The sequence below is a fragment of the Gopherus flavomarginatus genome, chromosome 2 (genome assembly GCF_025201925.1).
Source record: "Gopherus flavomarginatus isolate rGopFla2 chromosome 2, rGopFla2.mat.asm, whole genome shotgun sequence".
Classification (NCBI taxonomy): Eukaryota; Metazoa; Chordata; order Testudines; family Testudinidae; genus Gopherus; species Gopherus flavomarginatus.
In genome coordinates this window covers 160,910,597-160,932,905 of record NC_066618.1, presented here as the reverse complement: position 1 = coordinate 160,932,905, position 22,309 = coordinate 160,910,597, and the positions used below count along the sequence as shown (strand labels likewise).

The window sequence follows — 22,309 nt, the reverse complement described above, 5'->3', positions numbered from 1 at the left end:
GAGAACAAACCTAGAATGATCTGAAACTTAACAAAAACCAAAAAGAAAAACCACCCACAGATCTGTTTGCTCTTAGTTTAAAAAAAAAAGGGGGGGGGAGGGGTTAGCTCTCTTGAAAAGTTATGAGGGGGGAAGATTGCAATATTGAGATTTGCATAAAGTTTCATACACACATTTATACTCACCATGGCAGGTGATTTATAACAGGCATGTTAGAAGCGAGAGCAGGCATGGTTTTATATAGGATAAAAAAGTTTTCATCAACGAGAGGTTCATATAAATGCCACTTTTAATCATGAACAAGTTTGCTTTCAAGTAAAACTAATATTGTTTTAAATAAAATATAAATTAACAGGTAAGTTATACCAGGAAAGAACAAAAACAAAGACAATGTGCACGTGTCTGTTCCACTACGACTAACTGAAGTCTGTGCATTTTCCAGTCCTTTCAAGCTTATGAGAAGTTCAGGGACATCTCTGGACCATCACGAAATGAAGGATTAAAAAGAAATCACTTTTGCCATAATAACTATGCTTCTGAGACATCAGGGCGAAACCTGTAATGACTAAACGAAGCAATGATTTTAGTTGTGTTTTGCATAAACACAGCAGTAGCCACAATAGATGTTTCTCTTCCATTGCAGTATTTCAACACTTAAGATGTCAGCTTTTCACATTTTATCAGGTCTGGTTTTTACTGCTTCTAAAAAATCCCGCACTTCCTTTTTCTTGATTTATGAGGTTGAGCGTTTAGAAGTTGAGTGATATCAACCATGGACTTGAAAAAAAAATGCATAGCTATATCCACTCATCCTAGTAAGTGATATTTCACAATTTTACTGAAGGAAGAGAAATCAATCAATCATTCTGTTACCATAAGCTGCCTCCATTTATTCATTTACTGGCATCAAGTGTTGACTTCTCCTCCTCTTTAACATGAAAGTGCATTTACATTTTTTAATTAATTAAAAAAACCATTTTTGGCAGATATTCTCTAGTCCACTTGGCGTAGTCTCACCTCAATTTCCCATAATCTAAGTTGTTTCCAAAACTCTTGCTGAGTTCAATACTGCTAGGAGAGGTTTCCTCATATGATTCTTTTGGGAGGGGAGGACAGACAAAAAAAGGAGAAACCCTGAGGTAAAAAAAAATGGCTTGTACTTTAAAAAGTCTAATAAGGAGGCTCTTTATCCTAGTATTTCATAAGGCTCCTGGAATCTTCTGTGGTGGGAGGCCTTCCTCAATCCAGAGAGAAGCGGATGAGCCATTGCGCAGCATTCTCCGGTGAATCCGTCTCAGCCTCAACAGATACAGCACAATGGACAGCAGCACAATCAGAAAACAGACGAAGAACAAGTAGTGATTGTAAACAAAGGAGAAGCCCCTCCAGTGGGAGTGATTGCCTCTGAAGTTCTCTTGCTGGATGTCTCTGAGAAACAAAGGGGGAAACATGTACAAAATAGGAAACAGGACTTCAATCCTTCAGCGAGGCAAAAAAATGGCCTTTTGATCATCTTACCACAAAAACTGATAGCACATACAGTAAACACGCCACAGCAAATATTACTGTAGTTGAGCTTTCTGAAGACAAGAGGTATCTAGCTGACTTGCTGGCATTTGTGTTTATCCACAGAGATATTTACTAGACATGCTTTGGTTTAAAATAAGCACCCAGGCCCTATCTACAAGTGTTTTGTATGCTAAACTTGAAGCAATGTTTCCTCTGCTCCTGTTTGCAACCTGCTTTCATATCAAGCCACCCCCTCCATCCAAGCCTTGCACCTAACCATTTGCAAAAACAAGCAGTACCTTAAAGGTAAAAATCGTGTTCGGTAAAGGATGGCTCCCAATGTCCATTGCACTTCCTTATCATAAACCTGCAGAGCAGTTTTTAAATTGCTGTAGTTGATGGGAAAAGAGAAACCACTGTGGAACACTTCATACATCCAGGCAGACTTAAAACACTGATACCTACAGAACAAGCAGAAAAGGCTGGTCATTTGATTTTTCATTTTTTATACTACTTATACAGTGCCATCGGGTCACACAGTACTTATATACACCAGATTCAGATCCCTGCTTTGAGGGGTTTAGAGTCAACTGTTAAGACAAGAATATAGACAGCCCCAGGCCCAATGGTCTTGTACATTAAGACAGGTACAGAGAAGACCTAGTGTATACATAGGTGACAAAGGGTTAACCGATCTCTTATTATTTAAGCCCACTCTTCTCCACCGATCCAATACTGATGTGGGTTAGCTGTTCTGGACCTCACGGGAAATGGGGGTTGGGTACTCCCTCTCCCCCACCCCCTTTTATGAAGGGATGGCACCAAGGACGAGACTGAAAAGCAAAATGGAAGCCATGATTCCTAGTCACCTGCTCCAATCACAAAACTGCACCGCAAGATAACACCGGTCCTGCCAACCAGCGACATACCGAGATACCGCCGATTCCACTAAAAGTTTTATAAAACAATAAAAATGCATTGCAAGATTGTTCCCTATAGAGTTGCATTACTGTGTCGCTAAAAAGCAATACTGGTTTATGATCAATCTTTCTTATAGCAGATGCAATTCTTAAGCTTCACTCAACCTGATCACAATGGGTCCCTTCTGGCCTGGGAATCTATAAAATTCACATTCAGATTTCCAATGCTTCTTTAAAATGAGACCCACCTTGCCTCTCTAATATCCCGGGACTGACACAGCTACACCTACACCATATATAACAATGTTTTAAAATAAGGCATTTGGGCAGGACACTTCTCTTCTGGCAACTCTGCATGAATGATTTCTGCTGTACAAACATGAATACTCACTTCAATCTATGAAGATCAGCATGTGATGCATAAAGACCATGGTCAAAACGTTCCTGCAGGACAGACCACTTAGTGGCACAATAATCCTTAACGAAATAAACAAAAAAAAAAAAAAGGCTCTGTTCACATATTGAATTAAGCAAAATATACTATGCCAATGGATAAGCAGCTTTATAAATCATTAAATGTAATTTAAAAATAAAAGTCAAAGGAAGGCTGGCAAAAAGTTAGTGGGTCACACTTGGTTTGTGTTCTGGTCCCTTTTTACATGATTTTAAGCACATATGCTGCGTGACAGATAAAAACGAAAGAGACTGTAGTTACATTTTTAAAGTATAAGACTTCTGCCTGATTTTTCTACAGCCCTTCTGGAGTTCAGCTCTCAAATTCTGGGATGGAACTTGCTCACCCTAGAATCCCTCTACTATTATGTAGTAGTGAATCGTTCTCATGAGAAAACCCTAATGAGGCCAGACAATGAGCTACCGTCAGTTACATACGTAAAAGAGTTTGGATTCCAAAGGAAAAGCTTCATTGCCCCCGTCTCAGAAGTGGATGCTGTTTTGGATCACTGAGAAGATTATACCTCAAGAATGCTTTACCTTTGCAGCTTTAATAAATTTAGCAGCATTGTAGTCTCCCCCCATACGCAATACATCTTCGGTACAGTAGAAGAACTCAGAGAAGCCATAAAACTCGCTGTTCTGGAAGTGCACTGCAGGCTGATAGATGCCATTTAAAGACGTCTGGGTTTCATTGGTCTTATTCATGAGAGGCTGAATAATTTCACGACACAGACTAAAATCTCCAGTCCCTCGCACATACAGTGTCTGTCCATTCTGTCGGATTTCATCCTCAACCTCTAGAGGCAGGCAAGGGTCCAGGTAGGGAGACTCAGAAGTCATACCAGTCTGTTTACCCAGAAGTCTGTCACAAGATTAAGCACAGTTGAAACAACCACTGTATGCTTAAAATCCTATTTTGGACAAAGATGTATCATCAAAACAGACAGAATGAACACCAACTCATTCTGACTTGAGCAAATTTTGGCACTTACTTTTACATTCAGAATACATCAAGTCAGGCACACTATGCTAAATCTACCAGAGTTACAAGCCATTTGGCCTGGAGACAGAACAAAAATCCAAGCAACTGCAGATTTTTTTGTTAAGGTTTTACACTAACTTCATGAAGTGCATCTAAAAAATGTCATGGTGCAGAGCAGGCTTTATTCACAATCCCGAAGCTACCAGAAATAATAGCTGCATCTCTACTCCAGTTACAGCTTGGCTAGCAGATGCAAAAGTATTTAATTAGCATAATTAAAGAAACATTTAATAAAAACAGTAACTGGAAGTTGGCACCAAAAAAAAGGATAGGTACCGCTAAAATGGCTTCTAAGGCCCAGTCTACAATGCCCCGCATTTTGGATCAAGGTGGTGTCAACAGCAAGGTGCTGTACTGCAACTCCTCCCTGTGGACACTGCGCACATTAACTAAAATAAGCAAAGTTAATAACTTAGTGCAATTTGATAACTTAATTGGTTAAAAGCATCCTGACTGGTTAATAATTAAGTCACACAGTGTTTTAATATCATGGGCTGCAAAGAGCCACAGGAGACACATTAAAGAGCTACTTGTGGCTCGCAAGCTTCAGTCTGAGTATTACTGCTCAGGATTGAGCCAGTGTGGGATCTGGAGGAGATTTCTGTTTTGAGGGTGAGTCAGAATTTTCCCCCAGCCCAAAAAAGAAAACAATTATTCTATTTATCCAGTCAGACATCTGGCACCTGCAGTTAACTATACAGCTAGAACAGACTGGTTGGCTCAGTGAAGTGTGAGCACCTCACATGGGCTAATTCAAATAAATTCAAAATGCTCCCAGGCCCTCCTCTGGCTGACGGAATAATTCCTCCTCCAGCAATCTCAATGGTAATTTACACCACTTGTATAAAAACTGACTGTTTCCGAGAACGGAGCTTCCAAATAATTTGCTAGAATAGTAGGTCCTGGGAACACCGAACACTTTGGATCACCAAAGCAGGCATAGGTGGTTCTCCCAGTCCACCCTTTCTTCCCTGGAGCTGGACAGTCCCAAAGCGCTGACAGTAAAGCCATGCAGCAGCATTAAAGCACTTGAGTCCTGCTTAGCTAGCCATTCTCTGAACATCATACATCTATAATTTGTGGGGACACAAACCTATTTCAGTCCATCAAGGTTCCAGCGTAGTCAAGTTAGGGAATGAGTAGTAATAGTATTTAAAGAGGGACAGTATACTGCTCAGCAATTTTAGATGCGTCCATTTGGGGATCTACATTTTGCTTGGATTTTCAAGACAGTTTAAGCATTTATTATATGAAAATCAGCCACACAGCAAATTACCTGTTTCTAAACATTGTGTTGGTAAATATACTGTCCTCGTATCTCTGCCGTGCTGCATTCCCACCAAAACCAAGGAACGTCGCTACATACACTCTGTACACGTGCTCGGTCTGATGAGCATCACAGCCCAAATTGAACTCTGCAAGTAAGTTTTTGGCTACTTCTTCCTGCAGGCACCCAAGTGACAGGAGATTAGAGAGACTTTTGTAATACAAAGCAAAGCTAGTCACTACAAGCCTGTGAACACCAGAGGTCTACAGGCACTGAAGTGTCATTTCAGATCAGATTCTCACAGCTTCTCAGAGACTCTACATTCAGCCACTCTCACTCAGATCTCCTCAGATATGTCCCAGTATTGCTTGTCAAAATTTCTGAAGAACTACAGAGAAAACACCAGTTCCAAAGACACTTTGGGCTGGTCTCCACTACAAGGAGATTGAAGCTGCTGCAATTGACGTAGCAGGGACTGATCTAGCGGGTCTAGTGAAGACCCACTAAATCAATGGCAGAGCGCTCTCCAGTCGACTCCAGCTCTCTGAGAAGGGTAAGGGAAGTCGACCAGAGAGTGTCTCCCATTGACTCAGCGCAGTGAAGGCACCCTGACAAGTCAACCTAAGCTATGTCGACTCCAGCTACATTATTCACATAGCTGGAGTAGTGTAACTTAAGTTGACTTACCCCAGTAGTGAAGAGAAGCCCTTCATGCAGAAGGTGCCAAGAGAATCAGTGTAATGGTGCACGGGGGTTCCAGCATCTGCAGTAGCAGGCTCAAACATCACAGGCATTTTCTTGGTACACATTCAAGAGGGTAGAGGGAGGACCACGGTATCACAAAAACTCTTTAGATCTAACATCTGGCCACAGGTTCAGATAGTATAAAACTATACGCTAGTAAACAATTCTTTACAACTCCTCGTACTATCAAATTCGTCTTTAGTTCAGAGGAAAAAATTTTTTTTTTAAATAGCACAAATTGTCAGATTCCTCTCCCTGTTTAATTTTTGAAACTCTTATACTTCAAGTGCTTTGTCAAAGACTTGTAATAAAACAAGGAGCTCAGATGGTATGTACTTCAAAGATTAAGATGATCCCCCACTAACAATGGTATTGAATTCCAAGTTTTTAAAGAAGTCTCCTATCAGATTTCCACTCCTGTATCCTCTTCCTATATATGGGCATATCCCATAGATGTGTGTAGGGAGAGGGGGAAGTATACTGTAGTAGATCTTTTGAGTTAAGAGGAGAATTCTGCCCTCTATCTGAAGAGGCAGTGCTTGCTAATACAATTGTTCAGACGAGGAAAAATTCAATTTCACAGACTGCTTAAATAAAAATTGTTTAATTTTAACAATGTATTGTAGGTCTAAGCCTGTGTTTCTTATATAGTCTCTCCTCTGGCAAATTTCCCAGGAAGTCAGTGAGAGTATGCCTTATTCAAGACTTCAGGATTTGCCATAAAAATCAATACATACTTTTCAGATTAAAATAAGTCATATTGTTTCATTTGAAATTTAGAAACAAGTTAGTTCTCATATTTTCCACAGTACATATACTGTGTCGGGAACATAACACATTTTGTTTAATACAGTGACCCGTTACTTTGATCAATTTCTCATGTTCTAGCTTATCAAGGGAAATTACATGACAGATAAATACAGCTTCCTTGTCATGCGGGAACTACACAACTTTTAGCATGAAAACCCTTAAGTACAAGTCTGCTTAGAAAAATCCAATTAAGTGAAATACTTGTACAAATGAACGTTCCACCATGCTTTATCAACTTTTTTTTTTTCAAATGAACAAAACACAAATGAATTGCTTAGCTGATGAGGGACTCGTGGTCACGTCTTCTCTTGCCTGGTTTTGGGATGTGATGTAATGAAACAAAAACCAATGATATGTGTTAAATACAGGGGGGAAAAAAAATGAAGGAAAATTGTACAGATAATAACCTGCTGTGAAGAGGCAAAGCTTACAGTTTTTGGGACTTCATATGCTATCTGGGTCGACACGCCGCCCATGTCAAGAATACCCACTGTCCTCTTACGAACGATGGCTTCCTTGTTCTCACTGGTAGGGATATGTACCTCCACTACTGCATCATCCTCTGGAACACAAAATGGATATCTGGCACTACTGAGAAATACATTTGGGATGGGATCTTAAGCAGTATCAAACTCAAAGAGAAAGAGCACCTTCCACTGAACTGCTGTGTTGCTAATGACAAACTTTAATACTGAACATGAATCACTAGACCAGAGGACAGCAACCTATGGCACACATGCAAAGACGGCACGTGAGCCAATTTTTAGTGGCACGCTGCTGCCTGCCGGAGTCCCGAGGAGATACAGTCAATGAGGGGCAGAGCCCGTGCCCCGCCGAGAGTAGCTGCCTCAACGGCCTGCCCATGGGCTCCCACGTCCCCTTACCCGGCAAGGAGACCTGCCCGGGGGCATGGAGGGGCCCGCTCACCTGGGATGCCTTGGTATAGCTGGCCATGGCGGATTGGCGGCACGCCGGAGCAGCGGGTTCACTGCAGAACCTGGTCCCAACTCCCGGCGGCAGAACGCAGGGATGGTGGAGGTGGGAGAGGCCAGGGGCAGCAGCAGCGCTGGCTGCTGAGCGTCCCCAGGAGGAGGCAGCTGGCCGAGCCAGGGACTGGTACTTCTGTTCGTGAGCTGGGAGGAGCGGAGAGCCCTGCAGCCTGGCGGCACTGAGCGTGTAGCAGGTGCGGGCGAGCGGGAATCCATGGTGGCCAGAGAGCCCTGGGGCGAGGACCTCGCATACCGCAGGGTCATGCGCCGCCCGGAGCGGCTCCTCCAGACACAGCCAGAGGGGACTCTCTCGCCGAGGGGTGCTAGTTGCGCTCATGCAGTGCGCCATGGGGCCCCAGAGTGGGTGAGCCGGTTGGGGGCTGCAGGAATGGGGTGGGGGGCTCTGCCCAACACCCCCCCCACGCACACCCAGTCCTCTGCCCTGAGCCTGTATCCACCTCACACACACTCAGCCCTCTGCTTGACTCCTTCACCACCACCTCCCTCACGATCCCAGCCCTGACTCTGGCACCCCCACACATATCCAGCCCCTCCCCTGCCCTGACACCTGCACCCCCCTCATATGCCCCCAGCCCTCTGCCCTGACTCTTGCACCCCCCTAACATACCCAGGTCCCCCAGCCCCCACATCCCGACTCTTGCACCCACCACATCCCCACCCTGAGCACCAAATGGGAGCTCTTGCACACACACCCCCACATTCCCACCTGCACCCCTCACACCAGATGGGAGCTGCCCAGGTAAGTGCCCCACACCCAAACCTTCTACTCTAACCCTGAGCCCCCTCCCTCATTCTAGCTCCTTGCCAGACTCTTCACCCCCAGCCCTCAGCTCAGTGCAGAGAGAGGAAGAGAATGGGCCAGAACCAGGGAGAAGGTAGGTACCCACAGTATGTGGGCAGGGCTAGGATTCCAGACTGGCAGCGGGCTGAGCGGGTCCGACAGCCAGGATCCCGGCTGGCAGGAGCCGGTAGATGGAACCCCTGAGCAGCAGTGGGCTGAGCAGTGGTCTGGGGTCCCAGCCACTGGCCCCGCATGGCCCACTGCCTGACTGGGGTTCTGGCTGCTGGACCCTTGCCAGCCAGGGTCCTGGCCACAGGCCCCGCTCAGCCTGCTGCTGGCCTAAGTGAACAGAACCCCAGACCAGCAGCAGCCTGAGCGGGCCAATGGCACAAGATCAACAATTTAATTTTAAAAGAAGCTTCTTAAACATTTTGAAAACCTTGTTTATTTTACAATACAACAATAGTTTAATTACATAATATATAGACTTATAAAGAGAGACCTTCTAAAAAACATTAAAACTTATTACCGGCACGTGAAACCTTAAATTAAAGTGAATAAATAAAGACTCGGCAAACCACTTCTGAAAGGTTGACAATCCCTGCACTAGACTAGTCACGTGAAATTTAGATATTGCTCTTCGCACAATGTGTGACTGATGTGGTACAATATGCATACTGGAGCTATTTGAAGACACTCATTAAAAAATAATTATCTGGCACTTTACCAGCCTCCAGGCCCCATGTGTTGAAAATATAAAGGAAGTTCCTTCTAAAATATAATTAATATACTTGCCATCATCAATATGTTCAAATCGTCCCAAAACAAAATTGATGCCAATCCACGCATATACTCCTAGAAGCATTTAAAAAAAGAGTTTGTAAAAATGTTAGGTAATCTGGCAGCTTTTTAAAAAGCTATTACAGTTTAGTCTCCCTCAATTATCTTTATACTCATTTCATTTGTTAATAATTTGAAGCATTCCTTCAAAATTTAACAGTTTTTGTCACCTAAAATATTCAAACAATTCTCAAAATCCTAGCTCATTAGTTTAATCATTCAGTAATTCGGTCATTCTTTAAGGCAAATTAAATAAAAAAATTCAGAATAAAACGGGAAGATCTTGTCAACTGTAAGTAAGGCTACATTTTAGTCACGGGTATTTTTAGTAAAAGTCACGAACAGATCACAGACAGTAAACACAAATTCATGGCTCGTGACCTGTCCGTGACTATACTACATACCTGACTAAAACTTGGGAGGGTTTGGGGGGATGTCGGCTCAGGGGGACATCTCAGGGGGGCGCTGCGGGTGCTGTAAGTGCTCGGGGGAGTGGCAGGAGGCTCCCTACTTGGTTCCTGAGCTTCGCTTGCTGCCTCTGCTCTGGCTCAAGCCCCGGTTCTGTAGCTCCCATTGGCTGGGAACTGCGGCCAATTGGAGCTGTGGGGGCAGTGCCTGCCGGCAGAGGCAGCACATAGAGCTAGGAGCTGAGGAAGAGGAGTTCCTGTAGTCCTTCTGGGAGCCCACCCTAGGTAAGCACCACCCTGCACCCCAATCCCCCCTAAGCCCCTCTCCCCCCAAACTCCTGCTGCTGGGGGTGACACTGCCCCAGCAGCAGCTGGTGCAACTGGCCCAGGGACTGCCTGAGCTGCTCAGGGAGCCCCTGGGTCAGGCACACCAGCAGCTGTTGCAGAAGTCACAGGAAGTCAAGGAATCTGTTACAAACATGCAGCCTTATCTATAAGCCAATAATAGTCAAGTATACTTTCTCTACAGTGAGCTTGTATGTTTCTAAAAAGAGTACTTTTTTCATACAATCATAGAAATACAGGGCTGGAAGAGACTTTGTGAGGTCATCTAGTATAGCCCCCCGCACTGACGCAGGACCAAGAAAACCTACATCATCCCTAGGTAATCCACAACCTTCCTTGGAATCCTATTATATCAGACTCTGGCTGATGTCAGAAGTAAGAGAAAATGGACAAATATGCCTGACAGCTAAATAAGGAGACATTTGTTATTTCTCCTGATTTTAGATGACATTTTACATTAATTATTGGGGCATTTTTTGCTTTTGAATAGAATGCAGAACAGTTGCTGTTGAGACATAAGATGTCTTAACTTACCAGGCATTTTGGCAAAGAAAGCAGCTAGAAATAACAAGAACTTACCAAAACGGGACTGTAAAGAAACAAAAATATTTTAAAACTGTTTTCTTATACAGCATTAACTTACCTTCCTGTTTCCCTGAAATAACTTCTGCATGAGAGTCCGAAAACAGAAAATCAAAATGTACAGGAATATCAGTGAGCAGATCTTCTAGTATTGCCTTCTGCTGGCTGCAAAATTACCAACATTTTGAACAATGGTTAAACTACTCAGAACACTAGGATCTTTAAACAGTGAAAGAAATAAGGTACCTATTCACCTCTCAGGCAGGATTCTCATCCCTGCAGTACAGAGGATATAGAGAGGAGTTTCTTTGTGTTTTGCACGGGGCACGTGTTCTGCAGCAAAGTTCAGAAGTGGAGAAATATAATCGCTGACTCTTTCAGGAGAGTTAGCAAACTCTGAAATGCCTGGAGAAACACACAGATGAATGACAAAGTGCCAAGTGTAAGGTAAAAGCTTCTTTCACACAAAGCATCAAACTTGCTTTTAAAAAAAACAAACTCACAGGCTTTGAAGTTTTTTGTTTTTTTTTTTTTAATACATAAGTCAGCTATTTGCAAATACTAACCAGTTTTGTCACAAGAGGGCTCACAATCAGTTAGTGTGTATAAGGGAATTACTTAAAAACGAAAAAAAAATGATTTGCTCTACTAATAATTTTCCAGCTAACAGTCAATGCAAGCCACAAACCAAATACAAAATACTACTCAAGTATCTATGCTATATAAACACCCTCATAAGAATTGATGGTAATTTCTTTTTGGCTGGAGCAATACAAGAGAGTGACTTCTAAAGTTCTGAAATGCAGTTTACCTCACCCTTCTCCCATTTCAAGATGTTTCAGTTCATTTTTAAAGTTAAGATTAATATAACTCTTAAGTGTTCCGCCCAATCCTCACTGTGATCATAACAGTGCTAGCTATGCTATCACCAGCATTTCCATGGTCAGCATACACAGGGATATTTTCACACAATGGCATGAGAACTATGCAACAGGAAGACATGGATTGGACTTCAAAAGGAGATTGCTTAAACTCTTATTTTAAAGAGTTCCCAAACAGTCAGTTTTTAATTATTCAAATACATTGTTCCAGTTACAGTTACCCAATTGTCTACTTTCAAATTTTAGACAGATTCCATTTATCAATTAAAAATAACTTTGCATTTCACCTACGACATTACAGCATTTTGCAAACAGTAAACCTTATAAACCCTGAGAGAGAAGTATTTCCCACTCTGAAAAACGGAGGTAACTTCTGTACAGAAGTTAAATGACTTAAGGTCACCTAGTGAGTAAACTGCAGAGGTGAGAAGATAACTCAGGTCTGACTCCAATACTAACCAATAGCCACAATCTATTCTTCAGCTCATTATTGCTTTTATGAATTTGTCTCTGAAACATTTAAGAAAAAACCAACCCACTACTTGTTTACCAAAATAACAGAAACAAAACCGATTACAACTGAGCAGAACTGGTTATTTAACTGATAACTCAACCTGTAATGCTTATAGGTACCTCCTACCTCCACATTGGCAGCATTGTAACTGTAAAGCTGAATAAAGCACCTTTCAAACCAAACACAGATAAAGTCGATGGAGAGCTACAGTAATGCAGTTGTCCATTTCATGGTCTTTGGGAAGCTACTGCAATCCAGCCATTAATATATGTATGTAATATATGTAAAATTTTATATGTAGCAATTTTAAATAATCTGTGGCAAAAACTGCTTTATTGATATGCCTAAATATGAAGTATATATTACTCCTTAATTTACAACTGCATCTAAGAGATTTTAAAACAGGGGTTCTCAAACTGTGGGTTGGGACCCCTCAGGAGGTCATGAGGTTATTACATGGGGGGGTTGTGAGCTGTCAACCTCCACCCAAAATCCTGCTTTGCCTCCAGCATTTATAATGGTGTTAAATATATTAAAAAAGTGTTTTTAATTTATACGAGAAGGGGTCGCACTCAGAGGCTTACTATGTGAAAGGGGTCACCAGTAAGTTTGAGAGCCACTGTTTTGAAAGATGTACATAGGTTGGTTGGTTGTATTTAAACTGACCGTTTAGGCAGCAGGAAACGGTTTTTGATTTTGAAGTTAAAACCCCTATTTTCTCATGCAAACCTAGCGTGATTATTTTTATGATTGGAGACGGGAACAAGCTCCATTATGACAATATTTCAAAAAGCTTAATTTTCGGATGGTTTTTAAATTAAGATGCAATTTCATGAAACTGCAACGCTGTTCTATTTATTACTCTGAGGCCCTTATAAAAGGATGTTTAGTAAATACACCTAATTATTCAATTATGCCTAGAAACCAGTTGTATCTACTGGACTCCAAAAATCAAAAAAAGAAGTCAGCTGTCTTCTGAAAAATGAAACCTTGGGTTTGTAATGTAAATCTTGAATATTGTTTTGGGTTAGATAGTTAGCTGTTTAGAAAAAATTACTGAACATTAGGGGTTTTCATACCTGGTTTAATTTTCATAACCACTGGTTTTCTGTTTTTGTCCCTCATTTGTTTGATGTCCAACAGATCATGCGGGTTGCCATTGTGTCTTGGCCAACAATACACAAAGATCCTAGACCCACTGCTGCCACAGTCTACTACGATGCCATAGTTCAGATAGGGATTGCTGGTATCTGTAGCTTCAGTGTCAGTCACTCGAGCAAGGTATCTAGAAGCAAAAGTAGCTGAAGTCTACCGGGAATACGGTTTTGCTTGCATATTTGTATTACAAATGTGATTTGATACACCAGACAAAAAAATATCAACCACTTTTGCCTTCTATTAAAGGACCTCACAATTTTTTTATAGACATTAAGGCACGCAACACATTGTGAGATTTGTAAGCATTATCTTCATCTTACATAGGGATAACATGAAGCACAGAAAAGAGAAAGGACTGCCCAAAATCATCCAATTGCTGGTGGCAGAGCTGGAAGTGGAAGCCAGGAACTTCTGACTTCCAGTCAGAAATGTTACCTGCCACACAACACTTCTCCTTCCACTTTTTATATGTGGGGATAAGAACAAATCCAACATGCTAAATTATTGGAAAGTTTAATAGTTAATAAACTAAAAGCAATTTTAAGTGAGGAGAGGTACATTAAAGAGAAACAAGTGAAAATATTTAAAAATATAACTATGCACATATAGACATTCACATACAGCTGATTCCCCTTATTAGCAATCTCTCTGTTGCCAGCAATGAATTGCTATTATCTGAAGGTTGTCAATAAACAAAAGACAGATGTGCAGAGCTGCAACTACGGGAGGAAGCACTGCAACATGCATGATATGTCTCCTCGCAGCCCTGCATATCTGCCTATGGTTGGGAGAGGAAACTGTGGACAGGACAGCAACAGGGAGGGTTGTAAGGCTGCAGTCAGGGAAGGCATGTCCAAGTGCTTCCTTCCTTTGCTGCATCCCTGCAACCTTTCCTGAAGCTGGGGCTTGGTACATCCCTGCACTTTCTTCCTGGCTGCTGTCCTGCAAACCTGCAGCCAATGAAGGAAGCACTGGGACATGCCGAGCCTAGGTTCCGGTATCAGGGCAGGGCACAGCCTGGAGAGGACAGACAGGTACCATGCAGGCTTTCAGGCCCACAGAGCTCCCGCTCCCTGTGGAAAGCCCCTGCAGCTTCCCTTTCCAGCTGCAGGCAGGTTTTTGAGACTGCAGCCAGGCACGGCATATGAAAAAATTGTCAATAAGTCGCATGTCTGTTACCAATATCTAAATCCCATTAACATTACAGGCAGTGGGACAAGACCAGTTCCTGGCAAAACACTGCTATTACCTGGAAGTTAATATCCTGATTGTTATTAAGTGGCATCCATTGTATATTTAAGAGATATATAAACATATACAATTGTCCAACAAGCTCAAGGTAAGAGTACCAAAAGGATATAGTGTATAAAAAGTTCAGATCGCACTTATAAGCTTGTTTAGGAGTTTACATCTTTGCCTTCAAGGTGTTTACAAAAAACAACAAATGTGAAATTACCCCAAGAGTGATATATAAGGTTTGGAGAGAGGAAAGATTATTCCAAGACTGATTTCAATTAGCAACATCTTACATAAAATCCTTTCAGTCAATTTATTTTTCCATGTGGCTTTGTATACACCAGGAGATCCAATCACTACCCACTGGTTCAACTGCTTGAAGTGATCAACCTGGAACTCCTCAGTTATGTTCATTTCCTGTCCTGAACATTATATTAGTCCTCACCTGTGAAACTTTTTATCCCTGTACGAACGCCCATATTTATTCCGGATGACAAGGGAATAATAAAGCAAGGAGATGGCAGCAGCAAGTATTCCAATGACAATAATTTGTCGCAAAGTGGTGTTCAGTATACGAGGACACCCCACTGGGGAGATGCTGAAGTGCCAGGAAGCAGGAAACAAACAGGAGATGCTGATTCTGTAATTTATAAAGGAGAAAGACTGCTTGAAATGCATCCTAACAGCAGGGCGCTAAGCCTTCCCAAAACTGATTAAGAATGTGAACAAATACTTAAATGAACTTCCAACTTTAAAGGTACACACAAAGAACCTGCTCCTGTTCCTAATAAATTACACTAAACTCAGTGGGATCAAGATTACACCTTGAATGCTCAAAGCTAAAAGAAGTATCACCAGTTTAACAGCCAACAAACACCTTTCTGTTGGAACATGCATCCTTCAATTTCAGTCAAACAGATCTTTTTTCCCCCCATCTTTAACTACCAAAATCTTAACGTCTCATAGGCCTCCAACTCAGGTTTTGCTTATGTTTCAATGACATCCAGTGTTAACAGAGGTGAACAATAATTGCCTTTGTAAAATGCAAACCCAAATACTTCAGCACTATGATAGTACATGAGACTTAGGTAATGAAACTGAGTAATAAACAAACAGCCTTAATTCCCCGTACAAACAGAGCAAAAATGAAAAACCCAAAAGACAGACAGTAAGTACTGACTTATCACATCAGATTACTTTTTGTATTAGCCACACAAGTAAGGAAATGGAAACATTTTTCCCCTCTCAGATTTTCACAATTAGGCAAGCGTTTGACACATGCAGTATTCTAATCCACTACACAAACTTTACAGTTCTTCAGTTCTGCTTCAGAAGCCACGCATAACAAGTTTTAAAAGCTGCACAACAAAAGCTTCTTTCATAAAGCTCATTAGCACAAACATATCAGAATGAGTTTTGAGTATCAAACTGTAAAAACCTTTTTTGATAAGAACAGCCCTACTGGGTCACACCAAAGATCCATCTAGCCCAGTGTCCTGTCTTCCGACAATGGCCAATGCCAGGTGCCCCAGAGGGAATGAACAGAACAGATAATCATCAAGTGATCCATCCCATTGCCTATTCCCTGCTTCTGGCAAACAGAGGTTAGGGACACCATCCCTGCCCATTCTGGCTAATAGCCATTGATGGACCTATCCTCCACGAGCTTATCTAGTTCTTTTTTGAACCCTGCTAGGGTCCTGGCCTTCACAACAGCCTCTGGCAAGGAGCTCCACAGGTTGCCTGTGCGTTGTGTGAAAAAATACCTCCTTTTGTTTGTTTTAAACCTGCTGCCTATTAATTTCATTTGGTGACTCCTAGTTCTTGTGTTACGAGGAGGAGTAAATAGCACTTCCTTATTTACTTTCTCCAGACCAGTCATGATTTTATAGACTGCTATCATATCTCCCCTTCGTCTTTTTTCCAAGCCGAAAAGTCCCAGTCTAATTAATCTCTCCTGATACGACAGCCGTTGACCCCAATCATTTTTGTTGCCCTTTTCTGAACCTTTTCCAATTCCAATATAGCTTTTTTGAGATGGGGCAACCACATCTGCACGCAGTATTCAAGATGTGGGTGTATCATGGATTTCTATAAAGGCAATATGATATAGCCTAATTTGCATTTTAATTGAGCTATATTAAATGCCACTGTAATTACTTTCCTTTAATACCATTGTTTCATGGAACTCAAACTGTTGGGCTCTGGAAGATGGTGTTACAGTGCAAGTGCTTTAGAATTCTAACACCTCTATTCTGCATTTATTCTTAGCTTTGCATAATCATTTTCAGCAGAAATGTGATCCAAGACTCATCATTTTTCATTTTCAGAAGAGTTTCCAAATAACTAACCAATTAATCCTCAACATCTCTGTGAGGTGGGTGGTATTGTCCCCACTACAGAATATGGGAAAAAAGAGGTTGAGTGGATGCCCAGGTTTAGAGGCACTCAAACCTCAGAGCTGGGATTGGAGTTCAAGATTACTAGGGTTGCAGTCCTATATTCATCATATTGCAACTCTATCTGTTTGATATTGAGGATTAGTTTAAGAGTCTCACCTTCCCATGTTGGGATATGCTGATCAGGGTGGCCAGGCAAATTAGCTTGTGTTCTAGTATCATCCAGACATCCCAGATTTATAAGGCACATGGATCCTCCCCAGAGCCATTGTTCTTCTATTCCTGTATAACACAGATTTTAGTTATGTTAAAAAGTGATATCGTCACCAAGGCCTCAATCCTGTAATTCCTGAGCCCGAATGAAGTCAAACATGTATTAAGATTAGTTTTACGTACTCCCTGCAGCATATCTGGTAGAGAACCTCATTCTGAGGAGTTTATCTTTAGCTCTAGTAAATCACCAACAGAGATGCCAGCCCTCCAAATACAAATAATTCCAACTGTATTCTTCTTGGGGATTTTTTTTTTTAATTTTCAACATTTCAAACAAACAAAAAAGCAATAAATCCAGACTACATTTTATTAATATTCTTACTTAAATGATTTATTTCCAATTAATCCCAAAGCACTTTACAAACATAGACCCCCAACACTGCAACAGGATCTGCAGTCGGTTGATGGGATCCCATATGGATGCATGAGTATACCCACACAAATCACACTGTGAGATTGAAGCCCTAAATATATACTGTATGAATTATATGTATGGATCACTTACCCCTGAAATGCAACCACCAATGAGATGGAACAGCAGCTGTAACAGTGCACAGCAACACCATATAAAAAGCTCAGGATGGATGATGCTGAAGAACAGTAAATCAAGTTTGAACTGCAGGGAGAATTTAAAGACAAAATCTGAATAATTAAATTGGAATTTGACCGACACCAGCGTTAACACTTTTCAACAGAGAAAACCTACCACTTTACAAAAATTTCTGATGTGTTATTTTTAACAATAGTGGATAAAAATCACATAACTGAAGGAAAGAAAAAAAGACACCTTTTTCAGTTTACCTTCCTATTTGACAGCATCTTTCATATAGTTAATTTCATATCTGTGTAGGCTTCAAACAACAACAATGGAAAGAAACATTAAAATCATGTAAATGTAATTGTGAAACCACAAATTGCCAGGGAAACTATCAGGCATATGTAATACCGGACTACTTCTGACTTCTTTTGCTTTATATTTTTTAAGCTTGTCTAGGTTTCATATTAGCAATATTCCTTTATTAAATAATTAAAAAGTTACTATTTCAAAATCATTTTGGATGTACGATTCTTATTTATGGTCACACATGCTCACTTTTACTTGAACTATCATCTCAGTCAATGACTATGTAAATCCAGATTACAAGTTAAAAAAAGCACTGGAGTTTCTGTACCAGAAATAAAAATGATTAGGGGGCTGGAGCACATGACTTATGAGGAGAGGCTGAGGGAACTGGGATTATTTAGTCTGCAGAAAAGAAGAATGAGGGGGAATTCGATAGCTGCTGTCAACTACCTGAAAAGGGGTTCCAAAGAGGATGGATCTAGGTTCTCAGTGGTAGTAGACGACAGAACGAGGAGTAATGGTCTCAGGTTGCAGTGGAGGAGGTTTAGGTTGGATATTAGGAAACTATCTCACTAGGAGGGTGGTGAAGCACTGGAATGGGTTACCTAGGGAGGTAGTGGAATCTCCTTTCTTAGAGGTTTTTAAGGTCAGGCTTGACAAAGCCCTTGCTGGGATGACTGAGGATTGGTCCTGCTTTGAGCAGGGGGTTGGACTAAATGACCTCCTGAGGTCCCTTCCAACCCTGATATTCTAGTAAGGAACAACTATTTTTGAAAGAAGTTGTGAGGCCTGGATCGCTAGATGCATTTTCAGCTCAAAAATCCACATAGCAAATGCAACAACCACCACCACTGCCTTGAATGTTTTTTTTCAAAATCTCATTTACAAAATGACACACCAGCCAGCCTTAATTATTCTATCAGATATGCTATAAAACAAAGATGCTACAAGACATTTTGAGAGTTAAGTTAGCGCAACAGGCAATCCTGTTAGTGCTGCAGTCAGTAAAACAGTGTCCTTTAGTTTGGAAAAGAGAAGACAGAGGGGACATAGCAGCAGTTTTCAGGTATCTAAAAGGGTGACATGAGGAGGTGGGAGAAAACTTGTTCATCTTAGCCTCTAAGGATAGAAAAAGAAGCAATGAGCTTAAACTGCAGCAAGGGAGGTTTAGGTTGGACATTAGGAGAAAGTTCCTAACTGTCACGGTGGTTAAACATTGGAATAAACTGCCTAGGGAGGTTGTGGAATCTCCATCTCTGGAGATATTTAAGAGTAGGATAAATGTCTATCAGGGATGGTCTAGACAGTATTTGGTCCTGCCATGAGGGTAGGGGACTGGACTCTCAAGGTCTCTTCCAGTCCTAGAGTCTATGAATCTATGAATACTGTGGAAGCCTGGAATGATCAATATTTCAAGGTCTGCATGGCCTTTAGCAATAGGAGGCAGATAAGCGTTACTGACCCAGATGACAGAATTTAAATTCTGTATTCATAGTGGGTTTTTTGTTTGGTTTTCCCTTTGAAGGAAAGTAACATGGTGCAAACCTATAGTGCAGTGCAGTCACAGTGCAGTGTATGGTTTGATTAGTAAGGTAAGGACAGTAGCTCAGGAACATTACTATTGCTTAGGGCAAGTTTACACTACCACATTACTTTGGCGTCACTACCCCAATGCAGCTGCACCTCTGTAGCACATCTGGTGAAAACATGCTATGCTGACAGGAAAATGCTCTCCCGTCAGCATAATGATTCCACCTCCACAAGAGTGTCCTTTTCACCTCCCAGTGAGGGAAGTTACATTGACTTCCCCCGTAGTGTAGACCAGCCCAAAATAAATAGGATAATAGTGCCAAGCTCTTATATAGGCCTTTCCAACATTTTCACAAGCAACAATTATAACCTTCACTCACTCCATCACAGAGAGGGGAAGTAACTGGCCCCAGGTTGGTCACATAGTGAGCTGCAGAGCAGAATCAGGGCAGACCTCAGCAGGCTTAGCTCTCAGTGCCCCCCTCCGCAATTCCCTAGCCCTCACTCCCCTCCTAAACTCAGGATGAGAACCCTCGAGACCAGACTTTTAGTTCCCGCCTGCTATAACCCCCTTATCCCATCCTAGAACCGGGAAAAGAACCCAGGAGCCCCAGCCCCCTCCCTCAAAGTATAGAACCCAGGAGTCCGGCCTCCCAGTGTCGTCCCCCCACCTTCTAGAACCAGAAATAGAACCCAGGAGTCCCCAGCCTAGGGATGGAACCCAGGAATCCGGCTTCCCAGTCTCCCTCCTCCCCGCCCCGCCCTAGAACCGAGAATAGAACCCAGGAGTCCCAAGCCGGGGATGGAAGGAACCCAGGCGTCCGGCCCCCGGCCCCTGCTCTAGCCATCGGACCCCAGCCCAGCACGACGCTCAGGTGAGGGAGGAGAACCGAGACAACTCCTCCCTCCCCCCCCGCTCCAGCCTCCTCCCCCGGGGCCCACCCAACCCCAACGCCCATCGTACCTGCTGGTCTCGCTCCGGCTTGGCTCGGCCCCGGCGCCACCGCGGCGCATAGCGACACCTCAACCATTCCCACTTCCGGGCCCCGCACGCCGGACGTGACGCAGGCACGCCGACCTTCTCTCGGTCAGCCCAAAAACTAAGGGAAAGGGGGCGAGGGCACTGGGCTGGGCTAAAGGTTGGTTTGCGTGGGACTGGGGGCGTGGCTAAAGGCTGGGGCGGGGCTGAGATGGGGCTAGGTTAGGGCAACAAGGCATGATGGGAGTCTAGCTAAGGCAAAGCATCATGGGAGTCTGGCTAGTGCCAGACATGATGGGAGCCTGGCTAGGAGTGGGCTGGGGGCATGGCTAGGGTCAGGTATAGTGGGAGCTTAGTTATGGCAGGGCAGCTGCTGTGTAAGGGATCCAGGCAAATAATTAAGTGGATATTTAACTGTCCTGGCCTCACATGGGGTTCATGCTGGGCCAGGTGGGGCTGTTCATTGACCTCCCCAATGTATATTTATTTAGCTTTCTAGAGTATTGAATTATTGCAGATTTCCATCATAATTAACATTAAAAATTAACACAGCCCCCTTTTAAATGCAATGTTTATTTTGCTGCACAAATAATAGAGGTTCTTCCAGCTACATGTGCATTAACTGACCACGACTGTATTTATAGCTGAAATCTTTGGCACTACTTATAAATGTTCTACATACTTAGGAATCAGTCCTATAACTTCACACCTAGGACACTGCACACGTACAGTACTGGTAACCCCAAATGTTTAAAAATCATCAGTGGTGGGACCCAAAAATATCAGGAGATTGGTTTTAAAATCGTGAGATTTTTAAAAAATGGGCTTCTTTTTATTTACCTTCTGGATTCTGGTACTTGGATCATATTTTCAAGCTTTTCTGTACAACCATAGGGGCTAGAAATGTTATGGTGTTTTTAAATGAAAACTGAGATTTTCACATAATCACTCCACTTCAGGAATTGGGACTTTAAGAAAAAACATCAAATATCACACAAGACTCCTCAAATGTTGCAGGCGGGTGGCACTACACTTATAAAAACATTGCACACTTATAGCCCTGATCCTCCAGCCATCACGCTGAGGACTGTGCACTTTGAAGAACACTGCAGGTAAAATCCTGGCCCCATTGAAGTCAGTGAGGGTTTTGCTATTGACATTAGTAGGGCCAGGATTTCATCCTGCACGCTTTGGGCCTGAGCCTACAAACACTTCCACATCAGAGTTGTTTTTGTGGCGATGTATTTGCAGGTTTCAGCTCACACTTTTGAATGCTTTGGCTATTGATTGTTTTAGTTTTGCATGTTGACTGACAGACTGGAGCACCTTTCAGTCACAAATCTAAATGCGATCTTAACAAAGGCATTGTCCTCACAAATGCACTTTACTCACAGCGCTGTACAGCTGCAAGTGTAGACATACCCTTAGTCTTTATGAACACTTGGTATTAGTCTTTATCTGCAAATCCACCTTTGGATAAAAACATTAAACAATTTCACATGCAAGAGACATACATGGAAATGTCAGTGGATGCAGCTCTGTTGTATTCTAGAGTCTAACTAACAGATCATTAAAATGGAACCAAGAAACAGAACACTGAAAGACAAAGATTGCCACTGTAGTGTCTCCTGAATCTTATTGTCAGGATCAGGAATGGTCTACTAATTACATATTCTGGCCTTAAGTGCAGGGGACTAGACTAGATGACCTCTCAAGGTCCCTTCCAGTCCTACACTTCTATGATTCAGCCACTCTACCTGGATCAACAGGCCTTTTAGTGAG

General features: G+C 42.3%; 1 protein-coding gene across 3 annotated transcripts; it reads right to left on the bottom strand.

Moving 5' to 3' along the window:
- Positions 1-271: 271 nt before the first annotated feature.
- On the bottom strand, positions 272-20,629 carry ENTPD4 (ectonucleoside triphosphate diphosphohydrolase 4). Of its 3 annotated transcripts, none has more exons than XM_050940013.1 (14): positions 20,513-20,629; positions 17,680-17,790; positions 17,061-17,183; positions 14,948-15,142; positions 13,188-13,393; positions 10,968-11,118; positions 10,775-10,878; positions 9,335-9,394; positions 7,156-7,310; positions 5,204-5,370; positions 3,423-3,747; positions 2,821-2,906; positions 1,809-1,970; positions 272-1,428 (listed from the first exon to the last, which is right to left on the bottom strand). In XM_050940013.1, exons 3-14 carry the CDS (start codon positions 17,066-17,068, stop codon positions 1,200-1,202), a joined length of 1,848 nt encoding a protein of 615 aa, XP_050795970.1. In that variant the 5' UTR covers positions 17,069-17,183; positions 17,680-17,790; positions 20,513-20,629; the 3' UTR covers positions 272-1,199. The 3 variants fall into 3 exon arrangements, with proteins under 3 accessions (XP_050795970.1, XP_050795972.1, XP_050795971.1); XM_050940015.1 differs by having other exon boundaries at positions 7,180-7,310; XM_050940014.1 differs by having other exon boundaries at positions 17,680-17,764.
- Between the last annotated feature and the right edge of the window lie 1,680 nt (positions 20,630-22,309).